Source organism: Anser anser, assembly GCF_964211835.1.
Source record: "Anser anser genome assembly, chromosome: 2".
Classification (NCBI taxonomy): domain Eukaryota; kingdom Metazoa; phylum Chordata; class Aves; order Anseriformes; family Anatidae; genus Anser; species Anser anser.
The window spans coordinates 45,191,216-45,203,424 of record NC_139721.1 but is presented as its reverse complement, the minus strand read 5'-3'; the positions used below and the strand labels follow the sequence as shown (position 1 = coordinate 45,203,424).

Below are 12,209 nucleotides of genomic sequence, written 5' to 3'. Positions count from 1 at the left end.
ACAGACAATACTCTTCCTATCAGAGTGGGTAAACCATTTCCTTTGCTCTGAATTTGTATGAAATCAGTAACGGGCACCATTTCAAACAAATGATACAATTCACATACATTTGTTTGTTTGCTAATGTAAGAAAGGAATATTATTTAAACAAATGATCCTTTTTGTTTCTGAGGTGTTTATTGTTTTTTTTTGTTGCTGTTTTGTTTTGCTTTTTGTTTTGTTTATTTTGTTTTTCAGATGGGCATATAACCTCACGGTGACACATAATTACTTGCACCATTTTTAGCATAGTGTATAAATAGATGTGCTGATTTCTCATTTAACACTTGTCATGCGAGATCCTTATCTGGTGTAAATTAAAGCATCCAGAGAAACCACGTGAGAAATCCAGGCCAATTCATTTCCTTCACAAAATATGGAGCTCAGTGTTTTCAAACTCCAGTCACAAAGATACTAATGGCCTCCTTTTGTGATCAGTAAAGGAGAGGACAATAATAACAGGGTATGTCCCCATAAAGTCATGCAAATCTGCAGAAGATCTAACCCAGCTTTTTTTTTTTTTTGATGTTCTGCTTTGTTAGGGACTTCAGGTTCAGTCTCACCCTATTGTGAATCAGTCCCTTGAAACCGAAATGAGACTAGCATGCAGTGAACAAGCATTTTGCTCAGCAGTCACTGTTTGCAGGATTGTGTCCCTGCTCATTATCTGATAATAGCCCATGGATATCGAACCCCTCGGACTAGCTTTCTGTACAGCAGGGGAAATGTACACATGAGCACATATACACACAGGCATATTTTGTAAGGAAGGAAACTCACCACTGCTAGAAGCATCGTTGAGATTTAGCAGCCCACCTCCGAGCCCTCTGTAACTATGGTAACTGTAGGTCCCATTTCCATTGATGTACAACACCTCCTGTGTGCTGGAAACAGCTGATGTTGAGTAAGTGACCTGGGCTGGCTCCTGTTTGTACTGTTTGTCAGCTGAAGCAGCCTCATCCTGCAAAAACAATGAAAGGTTTTGAATTATTGTCACATTTTGTCTTGCATGAGAGGGTCTTTTCCCTTGTTAAGACTTCCCATCCATTGCTTTCATAAAATTTTAATACATGTCAATCAAGCACATATGTGTCTGTGATAGAATATCAGCTGAAAAAATACAAAGTAAAAACGCAAGAATACGTTTCCCATAAATTTGAGACCTTTTTTTTTTTTTTTTTTTGTGCTCCACTAGCCAATAACGCTGTTTCTCAAAGAGGAAGAGGCATCCTCTCATACTGAAGAGCTCAGTCTCCCGCAAAATCCAACTCTGTGTAGATATAGCATGGAAAAGGATAGAAGGAAGCCGTTGTTTTCTGACTACGGGTGTGACCCTTCTGAGTCAAAGAACCATCTCTTTCTCAGTAAAACAAACCAATACAGAATGCACCAACTCCTTTTCTTCATGTACCAGCCTCAGAAATGACAGAAGGAAAAGAGGAACAGAATGCAACCACATTTCCCGTGTTTGCAGAAGGCTGAATGAGCAACCATCCACACAAGGATGGTACTTACCACACAAGTGGTAAGGATGCCTCTGCAAACATGGTTTGTAAGTATTTGTAGCCTCGTGTATAGGCAGTGACTGTACACTATGAGTTCCTCTCATGCTCCTTATTTACCTCGTAGATGATAGCAAAATATTGAACAGGATTTAGCACAACAGCCCCACAACTTTCCCCTACAGGAAATCCCATTTCAGAAGAAAGTGTATATTTCTCCATCTATGTTTGCTGTATCTACTGCTGAGAGCACCACACCTCCACTCATGATCACAGAATGCCCCAGTAGCAACTTTAGTTATGACACTGGTGGAAGGGTGGGGGGGGGAAGGGAAAAACATTAGAAAAAAAAAGATTTAATGTGTTTTAGTAGTTGGAAACAAGGAAAACAATCAGTGAATGACTGCTCAGCCCACTGAGGGATTTAAGCGTCAGAATTTCTGATTTAGCTTGCAATTGTATTTGAGCTTCTTTGTTTCTTTTTAACTTGTAGACTTTTTTTTTTTTTTAATAAGCCTGACTCTACTCATTATGTGATGAAAATATATGTCAGTAGTTTCGAATAAAATGGTTGTATGGATCATCATATTTATAAAACACAGGTAAGATTTTTTTGAAGACATTTTCAGAGTATTCAACTGAACAACAATCTGTATCATCTCCCCCTTTTTGTAAGATTCTGTACTACCTCTTTATTGTTGCTAAATATACCAAAGTTACTAAAAATGATATAAAATATTACAAACCTTTATATATATATATATAATAACAATGTATATACCAACACAGAAGGATCAAATAGTTCAAACAGTGCCCAGATTGTGTCAAATTAAACATGTTTTGAAGTAATTTTCCCATTACCATTAGTCAGTTCCATCTCTCAAATAAGATGTCACCAACTTTTCTGAGATGAAGATATCCCTGTCTCTTTTATTGGCTAAAAAGACTTGGGCTCAAGTGAGATGACTCATGAAATGGAACATATATTATTAACATAAACTTTTAATATTTAATACAGAATACTGAACCATCACATAATTAATTCCATAAACAATCAGAATGGGGTCTATTGAGCACTAATATGAGTGGAGGCTAAGCTCTGCATTTTTTAGAGAGCTGGCCAAACTGGTCTCCTTTGTGTTTTCTTAAACAATAATAGACTTAAACAAAGAGCTAAAATTGCAATGCTTTTTTTTTTTTTTTTGGCCAGGAATTCAACTTTAATATCATATGCCTTTAATCTCCAAATGCCATTATAAAAGAAAAAGTATTATTTTCTATGAGAAAAAAATTATAAGCTCTACAGTAAAGTTCTGTCTTCACGACCAAGCTGAAATCTTCATCCAAATCCTTAACACTGTCAAGGCTGAGATGTCTTCTACCCTTATTTCTAAAACTAGATGACATTTCATGCCGTAGACTCACTCAGGGCCTCATTTTATTGTCATAAAGAGCAGCAAGGGATTTTCACCAAATTTATCAAGGACTGGACTGTGTTCAAAGGGTACAGTGCAAAGAGGACTAACTCCCAGAAGCTGCCAAAATATCTAACTGCACGTACACCATCTGACCCATCTTTAGCAAGAAATGTACTGATGTCTCCAGAAGAATCACTGTACAGCCACGTAGTGCCAGCCCATGGCTCAACAGAATATCTCAGGCCCTGTTTCTTTATCCAACTTTCTGGGACCCACAGATTTGCTGGGCTCCAGAGGCCCTCTAGCCATTCAAGTGAAAACACAGCAGTGAGTTTATTGCAGAGCTGGTGCACTGAGCTTATAGCTGAGCACAGCAGAGTCGGGCCAGAGGGCACAGCAAGGATGCAGCACATTGATGTGCACCAGCCTGGCTGCTGGAGCACGTGGCTGAGGTAGGAGACCTGAGTTCTGGCTTCTTGTGGCAAGACACAGTGAAGAGGAGTCAAATTTGGGATGCAAGGTCTTTGCTAGCTGTGGCAAGGAAGGGACCTGAACTCAGTGCTACCATCTCCTAGCAACCAGGCTAAAAGCAAAATTGCGGTGGGAGTCGTAGCTGAAGCTGTGCCACTTGCCGAGTGCAAAGAAATGCACAATTCATGGGCAGAGAGTTAGCAAACAGAAAGGGAGCATGACTCAGTTCCCTTGCAGAGACGTGCTGCCTGGGGAGGCTTCCAGCCCTGCTCCCTTCCCTGTAAATACCTCTCATTCCGCATCTCCCTAGCACAAGATTCACAAGCTGCTCTGAGATTGGGAGCCCAGGACTTTGTATCAAACCAGTCACAGCCCTGTGAAACACCATGGCGTGCCCTGTGGTGGGGCTTGGGGTGTAATCCTGGGGAAGGCGCTCCCTAGGGCCATGAAATGGTTTGAGGAGGATGCTGAGCATGGGACTCTTGGTTCTGCGTATGAGCTCTGATTTCCTGCCCAATTACAAAAGATGCCTTCCTCTAAACATTGCATATATTTTTAAAGAGCATGCCAATCAGCTGTATTCAAACGATGAATAGGGCACCATACATTTCAGACCTGAAATCTGGACCTTTCCTAAGTGCTTAGCTCAGTGCTTCAGGACGTATAAATGTAGAAGCAGGGTAGGATTTTGGATGACCTTTTTCTGAGCAGGCTCAGGTGTTAGCCCTACCAGCAGGATGATGAACCATTAGCCTGGTAACAGGGGGGTTGGTTGTCACCTCTCATACACTCCTCTGGGATTTAGACATTTTTCAGGAATCTTTTGTACTTAAAAGGCAAAAGTTCATACTTTCGCCTTGTAGCCATGCTGAGGATAAAGAAGTCAAGCTCTCTTTCTCTTGGGTAGGGAGAACATGAATATCATGCTCATTTTTACATACCCAAGATTTATTCTGCACAGATTAATGCTCTTCTTTCTTTTCATCTTAATTGTTTTTGCTTTTAAATTGTTGTAGAAATCAAACTGTTGTTCCAGAACTGAGATTTTTCAATCATTCTGTGTTACTTGTTCAGCATTTTCTTTTGACAAATGCTTTCCCCTTACATTACATTTGTATTAGAAAGGCTTAATAATTGATTTTAAATTTGATTTTTAAAAAACATTTTAATTCCATAATAATCAGCGACAATTAACTAACCTTTTATTAATATGTTTAACTTATCTGGAACACATATTGTTGCAATTCATAACAATTTTTTAAAACTTTCCAAGTGTTAACTAACCATTTTAAAACTGTTTATAATTTACCTTTAATAAGGAGTATGAACAAGAAGCAGATAAAACATTTGTCCATCTAGAATTTGACTTATACCATCTTCATTTTGTATACGGCAATGGAAATAAGTCATCCTTCTAACAATATTTCTCTTCTCACTTTATTTTGGAGGAAAGGTAAGTTAGGTCTTGAGCATATCATCTGGAAAATGATGGAAATCACAGAAATGCAAGAATACCTCTTAGCTACCAAAGCATGCTAAAATGCAAAGTTATCTGTTCACTTGAAAAAGTGGCAGCATGAAGTACATACTGTGATCTACAACTTGGTATATATCAGTGATATCTACATTTTACTTTTACTTTTATGCCCAAGTCTGTACCAGGAGAACACAATTCTTTTTTTTTTTCCTTAAAAGATAAAATAGATGCATTTATTTATTTATTCATTTATTTATCATGGTAGAGATTAAAAAAACTTCTAAAGACAGTATATAATCAGAAACTATTTCATGAACTATTAACATAACCTGTATACCAAGGAAACCCTACTCTGACGTATTCTGAGCAGCTAAGGAATAGTTTAAAGGAAAATACCGTCCACAGCAATGCAGATGCTAGTGCAGAACACCACATTTGTGCTACAAAGAGCAAGGCTCACTGGCAGCATCCCAGCCTCCCACTCTTCATGCCAAAGGAAGTACAGTATAGTCATTTCTTTTCAAGAAATCTGTTCGTTATGGAAGCAACTCTAACAATGCCAAAGCTCCTTTTTTTTGTTCCCTGTCTCCCTCACCACCAACAAAATAATAAAATAAAGTAATATCTTGTTAAAATAAGAAGCCCTGGCAAATCAATGCTACTCTGAATTTTGATCCCATAAATACAGAAACATCAGAAATTCTGTGCACTCCCATCAAGAACAAATACTGCTGTTGCTTTGGCTCTTGGTCCACTGTTATCAATAAGCACATAATCACATGGACAATGCTGGCTGACCAAAAAGGTAACAGAACTTCAAGAATATAAATGGTAATGTTCCAAATATGGCAGAGATGGTAACATGCATTTGACTTACTGCTTTCATGAAGTGCACTGTCTACCAGATCAATAGATTAACAGCTCTCAGAATACCAGCTTTTAACTGCCCTATGTCAAGGTGATTTTTTTTCCCCACTCAGTTAGAAAAGAGAGAAACAAGGAAACACATTTTTGCCTCATGTTGCCTGACATTTCCTTTCTGAATATGCTAAAATGCCTAACGTGGATTGCTTTTTGTTCTTCTCAATAAATACTGCTCTTACAAGACGACTTTGAGGCTAGAAAAACTCAAATGCAGATTAGTCTTCAAACAGATAGGCAAGTCAGGGACCCTGTATTTGCATACAGTCCTCCATTTTTTCCAGCATAGGAAAATCAATTTATTCACGTGAAAAAACAAAACATGCTTTCATGTGCTTTAATTTTTTTTCAGCCTCAATATCTTGTAATGTGGCTTTAGAAGAAAGTAGATAATGCTTCATATATTTTTCCCATTTGGGCCACACCAATTTATTCCTGTGATTTTTGATTCAAAAGTGAAATAAATAGAAATACATGATAAAACTGTGTAGCACTTTTCAAAGCATACCCAATTAATCCTCACAATACTCTTGTCAGATGGGACTTTTATCACTGTTTTTCAGATGGTGAGATTCTGGCAACAAAGGCAACCTTAAGCTAGCATTACTTAACATGGAAATGCTTGAGTTCTGCAACCATATCAATGTAAAGTGCTTCTCTTTGTGTAACTTACTTATTTTTTTTAATAATGTGAAGAAAATCCAAAGTTTAATCATGGGGACACCCTGCTGAATCTGCAGGAGCTGTGGGGCTGGGAGATTTCTGCATGCCTCAGCAGCTGCCAGGTGAAGAGGCCATGAGCATCCATCTGCATGGAGTAGGGCATTTGAAGGAGGGTAAGCCATGGAATTCCCATGCAGGGTCAGGAGGGTGGCCCCTTCTTGGAGACCCAGAAACAGCACCTGTTTTCCCTTCTCACGACATGATAACATATACCTTGTATGCTGTCTCTTCAAACTTCTTTCATACTGTGTCTTCCAAATGCCCCGACTCCTCATCCCATCCTCCTTGCTTCTCCAGTTTCATTTTCTACCCTCCATCTCAGTTTTAGTCTTCTTGTTTTATTAAACCCTAATCACACCTTTTCAAACAAATCTCTTGCTCCCTGATACCTGAGTAGCTTCACGTACTCAAGTCCTTTCATTTCCTAGTTTGTATTTCATCAGTGTCACATGCAACGATGGTCCCATCCAAAATTTTCCCTCTTTCCTGGGACTCAATTCAGTCTCCTAATCCTCTGTAGTGTCAAGACCAAACAGAGAGAGCCTTTTTATGAAATGGTAAACATATTTAAGAATCAAACTACCCTTAAAGGACAAATTTTTCCTCATTCTTGAAAATGGATGAAGTTTTCTCTGAAAGAGTTTAATAGATGGGACACATACAGAACAGTAAAAGTAACCCCTGGGAGCTGGAGGTCATGAAGTTATTATCAAACTGCATACTTGGTACTATAATGGAAAGTGTCAGGTAATCTTAATAGATGATGATACTACCAATTGCTTTGATGACACACATTGTTCTGACTGAACACTGCACCTTTTATTAGCTTTAAATGCATTAAAATAATTCTCTAGGCTTTGACACACCTTTTAATTTTATGACCAATATCCTGGAAGCCCAGACACCTAAATACTATTTTGGCACATCAGAGTAGAGTAAATTTTCCTTTAACATGGCAATAAGGCTGTTGACTCACTGTGCTTAGCAATGATGGAAATGGCATTTCCATAAATGATGGATGTGCGTGTTTCTTTTAGTTTTGGTTTCCACTGCACATTCTCCCCGCCCCAAGTTGTTAAGGTTTGTGTTGGGATTACTGTCCACTACATAAAACCTCCTCAGGATTGGGGATCCCTAAACAAAATTTAAGACACACACAGTTCACTGAGTTTAAAATCCAAATGAAGCTTCATGGTAGTCCTTTTCATTGGCTGACCTTCATATTTAAGGTACTGAATACTTATAGTCCTTTAAAAGAACAACAACATTTTATTTTTTTTTTAACATGCAGGAGGTACTTTTACAACTGTGATCTAAGCATGGAGCCAAAGTACAGCTTGTAGAAACAGGTAACACCTTTTCCTAGACCAGGAGAAGAACTTCTATGCCCAAAAGATGATCTATTAAAAGATATTACCTTCCCCAGAAATCTTTATTTCTCTTAGAGCACAACAAGAAAAAGCCAGATGTTCAGTTGAAGACAGCATGGTTTCAGAATTTACAATAAGAAAATTGCTGGTACAGGTTTCCGTCCGCAGGCATCCCAATCAATTTGTGTGAAGAAAAGTTAATTTGTTTACTTTGTTGCATACCTCAAAACTATTTTGAATGAAGTCCTACAAAATTTCCAGTCCACATATTTAGGTATTATTAATCCAAAATTAACATCTACCTGAGATTTCAGCTTACCATAACAGACCTACAGCTGAAACCCGAAAATTGAATTGCCAGAATCTTTATAGTCTGTTTAGGAAAACATTTAAAACACACCATACATGTGTTTTATCTGAGGGGCAAAATTATTCAAGGCAGATACTTATGCTGAGTATTTCTCCACCTCTCAGGCTGGTCACAGTACTCTAAAATGATGAATCAACTGAGAGTCCTGTAACCTGTTGTCCAAAATCATCATGACAAATAGATTCAAAAAATAATTGCGCCTCTGGACAGATTCCTTCCACTTTAAATCTAGTCGTCCTTCATAAAAGACATTCCAGATCTTTGTCAGAGGATAAAGCAATAGAATTATGGATGAGGTCTAAGCACAGCCAGGAGAGAGACTCCTGTGTTTTTCCCCAGAAGTAGTGAGAATAAATTTATGGCTAAAATCAAACACAAAGACAAGTCCAAATAATCTCACAGGACTCACGCCAGATATTCTTTACACTGGGAAGTGTTTTGACAATTCAGCAGTGGACTTACCGGTGAAATCAAGAGGACTCTAAATACTGTTCTCATGCATACACCCTATTTCTTCTCTTGAAAGGAACATATTTCTATTTCCATCCTCCGTATTCAAATCTAGACTATATTTTTCCTGACCATTCTCCCTGACCACTCATTTTCTTCACTTTTACATACTTAAGACAAGTATGTAAAAAACTTATGAAAAGGCTTGTTCTTAGGAAATATTCTGGCACAGACATAACATCATATGAAAAAGTGCTGGTAGCAAGCAGATGCAAGACTATCAAACACTACTGCCAGAAGTGTTACTAATGATTTTGCTATGAAGTCTGGTATCAAAATGATTTTCTGTGTTTTAGAGACAAAAATGATAAACACTTTTTTTTTCAGATAGCGAGGAAATATTGCATTAGTCTACTTAAGCTAAATCAGCTGTAATACAGAGCCTGGTTATGTACTCAAACTCCTTGTAATAGGAATGGAGTCATGCGGGAACTTGAAAAGCATCTATCAAAATGCTGAGTTAGCTGCCAAAAGTTCAAGGATCTCCAAACTGTCCCCCTGACACAGGCTATAGTGCAAAGAAAGCAAAACACCATGCTACAGTTGCAGATTAGAAGGGCAGTAGGTTCCTTTTGCTTTTAGGTTATTAACACTGGAATGAACTGCCAGCATCAGTTCTGTCACCAGGCATCAAAACTGACACAAGACAGTGTCTGACAAGACATGAAAGCACGAGACTGACATGGAAAAAGAAGATCAAAATAAAAAGGTGCTATTGTGTGGAAAAATGAACCTTAGTCTCCTTATTTCTGACAGAATGACACATTATTTGTAGACTGGAATGGGTATGTTAACCTTAAATAACAGGTTAGTGTTTTCACACAGAAGCATTTGAGTCTGTTTTTTTCCACCACTGCCACTTCAACCGCAGAAAGAAAACTTTTGGAAGAGGTGCTCAGACTGTTGCAAGGAACCGTCAGAGAATCACTTTTGTTGGAGTGATAGCAAAGCAGAGGGATCATTTTTCATGGCCTGTCAGCTTTAGCCATTTCATTATCTACTGTGATAGCAGAAGAGCAACGTGAGCTTTCAGAGGTCACCTGTGCTGCTGGTTGAGCGTGGAAGCACGGACAAGCTACTGTTATAGTTTAGATAACTGTGATGCAAAGCCACTGAGGAAAGAGAAACTGGGTTCTTCTAAAGGGCCAGGTCTCTCCCTGTTCAAACTGAGAAGAATAGCTTTTACCTTCTTCTGTGGTGCTTGAGGTAAACTCACTGTTCTTTAGCGAAGATCTAGATAGCTGATTTTTCCATATGCTTTCCCCTGGAAACCGTCATGCAAGTTTAATTTATCTATTGCCCCTGATGTTCTCGTCTTAGGCTGCAGTTACCTTTCTTCATAAGATATTTGAGTATTTCCTGATCTATTAAAGAGGGAAATCTGAAACTTGGACATGGCCATGCTTTTATTTGTCTAGTGTTTTAATGTACAAAAAAAAAATAGCTAATGGTTTCTCAGCTAACAGTATTAATTGAAAATGGCTCAACATATAAAACAGGGGCGTAGTGCAAGACTGCATAGCACTGCAGTGTATGCACAGCATTGACTTCCTCAATGTAATTTTTAATAACATGTCCAGTGGTGGCTGGCACCAGATTATAAACATTTACAGGCATCTTAACAGGTGGAACTAGACTCAGCTTGATTATGTAAAGTGTACTAATGCCTTTGAGTTTTGGCAGAACTCCTCTATGTCTGTGGTATATTTCACAAAATACATATGACATTTATCATGGAGGAAGTCCCCTTCGTTTCAGTTCAGACAAAGGTACCATGCAAAGAGCAGGAAAGCCCTCAGAACTACAATTTTCTGCTTTGTGGAAGAAGATGAGAGAAGTGGAGGCATGTGGGGCTTTTGCTCTATCCCCGTTGTACCAGCAGAGAGAAGAGATGTGATAGGGCCCAGGTCTCACAGATCTTTTTCTTCTCTTAGGACAGGCAGAAACAGAGGCAGATTTTTACTCTGACCTGAAGAACAGCACAGCATGGATCTTGCCTCAGGCCTTATGATAAATTACCGATTTAGTTTTTGTTTTAGCTGTTGACCTTGAGAATCACCATGTCCTTTATATGAATCTCTGCATCAATTCTCAGCCAACATTTTGCTGTAAAGTAAAAGCAGTTTTCTGTAGGAGACTCCATCACCAAGTCCTTCAGCCTGCCACAGAGGATAGGATTAGAAAGAATATGAAATTTGCCTTTCTTGGCCATCTCCCTCAATCTTGCATCCTAAGACAGCTCAAAACATGGGACCAAGGGAGCAAGGGATCAGGGCTTGCTGAGCAAGCTCCTAAGAGACCTCATTTGGTAAGTGCCTGATCCCAAATGTGAAGCACCATGGTCTAGGATGCCCCTGCTAAAATGAGATTAACTGAAAGTCTGAAGAAAATACAGGTAAAACTTCAGTGGAAATGAAGCACGGGTTTCTGACCATGGGGAAAAAATAAAAAAATATATATCTATGTGTCTGTGTATCTCTTAGAGTCCTTTCAAAGCCAACTCCTTTGCAGCAGCTAGCACCTAGAAGAAAATGGCTATGGATCATTTTTGCTTATTCTCATTGACAAGCAGTACAAACACAGAAGCCGGAATACCTGACCTTTCTTCAAAACAGAAACAACATAAACCGCATGAAAACAATGTTATCTTTTGCTATCCCATGAGCAGTTTTGCCTGCAGGTAATGGTGTTGAAGGAGTCAATGTACTACTGAAACTGATGTATGATGACAAAGATGTAGCGGTACTTGCTGCTGACCCAGAAGGATGCAAACTGAGAGAAATCCCTCATTTGCAGCAAACTCTTATTCAGAACAAGCCTAGCCATGCCTCAGGCAACTCCACTTTTATGATCACAATCAAGATTTTTTTTCCTGTGTTTTTCATACTTGTGTGTGCTGTCCTCAAGAAATTACCTCAGTGACACTCTCCTGTAACAAGAGACTTTTCCATTCCCCCTTGCTACCATGACATTTTATGGTGATTATGATGGGCAACATGTTCAGCCAGGGCAGGTGAACATTACTTCACTGAGTGCAGGAGGACTGTGGCACCAGAGCACCAACAGAGAAAATTTTAAAACTCGTGAATCAAATGTTGAGGGAGGGGGAACAGGGAAAAGTGTGTGGGAGTAGTGGAGCAATGCTAGTGCCAGCTTTGCAGATTTATTACTACAATATCATCACGGTCAACATAATTAAACCTCCCACTATAGGTCTCCTTGTCTGGTGCATTACAACTGATATCACTCCCACCACTGACAGCATATTTTCTTGACACAAAACAGCTTTCCATACACCTGCTAGCTCTAGGGTATGGAAATGCAACTTCTCAAAAAGGTTTTATTGGAAAATTATGGAGTATGATTTGGACTTTTAGAGCTTTTTCCTATTTCTCTTCTGTCCTACAC

At 38.9% G+C, this 12,209-nt stretch overlaps 1 protein-coding gene across 10 annotated transcripts in view; it reads right to left on the bottom strand.

Moving 5' to 3' along the window:
- The window catches only part of NOL4 (nucleolar protein 4), a 191,058-nt gene that overhangs the window by 13,621 nt on the left and 165,228 nt on the right, over positions 1 to 12,209 (bottom strand). For all 10 annotated transcript variants that reach the window (XM_083823471.1, XM_083823465.1, XM_083823470.1 and 7 more), the window contains one exon: positions 820 to 1,000. In XM_083823471.1, the coding sequence (XP_083679597.1) occupies positions 820 to 1,000 (181 nt within the window). The remainder of the gene's footprint in view (positions 1 to 819; positions 1,001 to 12,209) is intronic.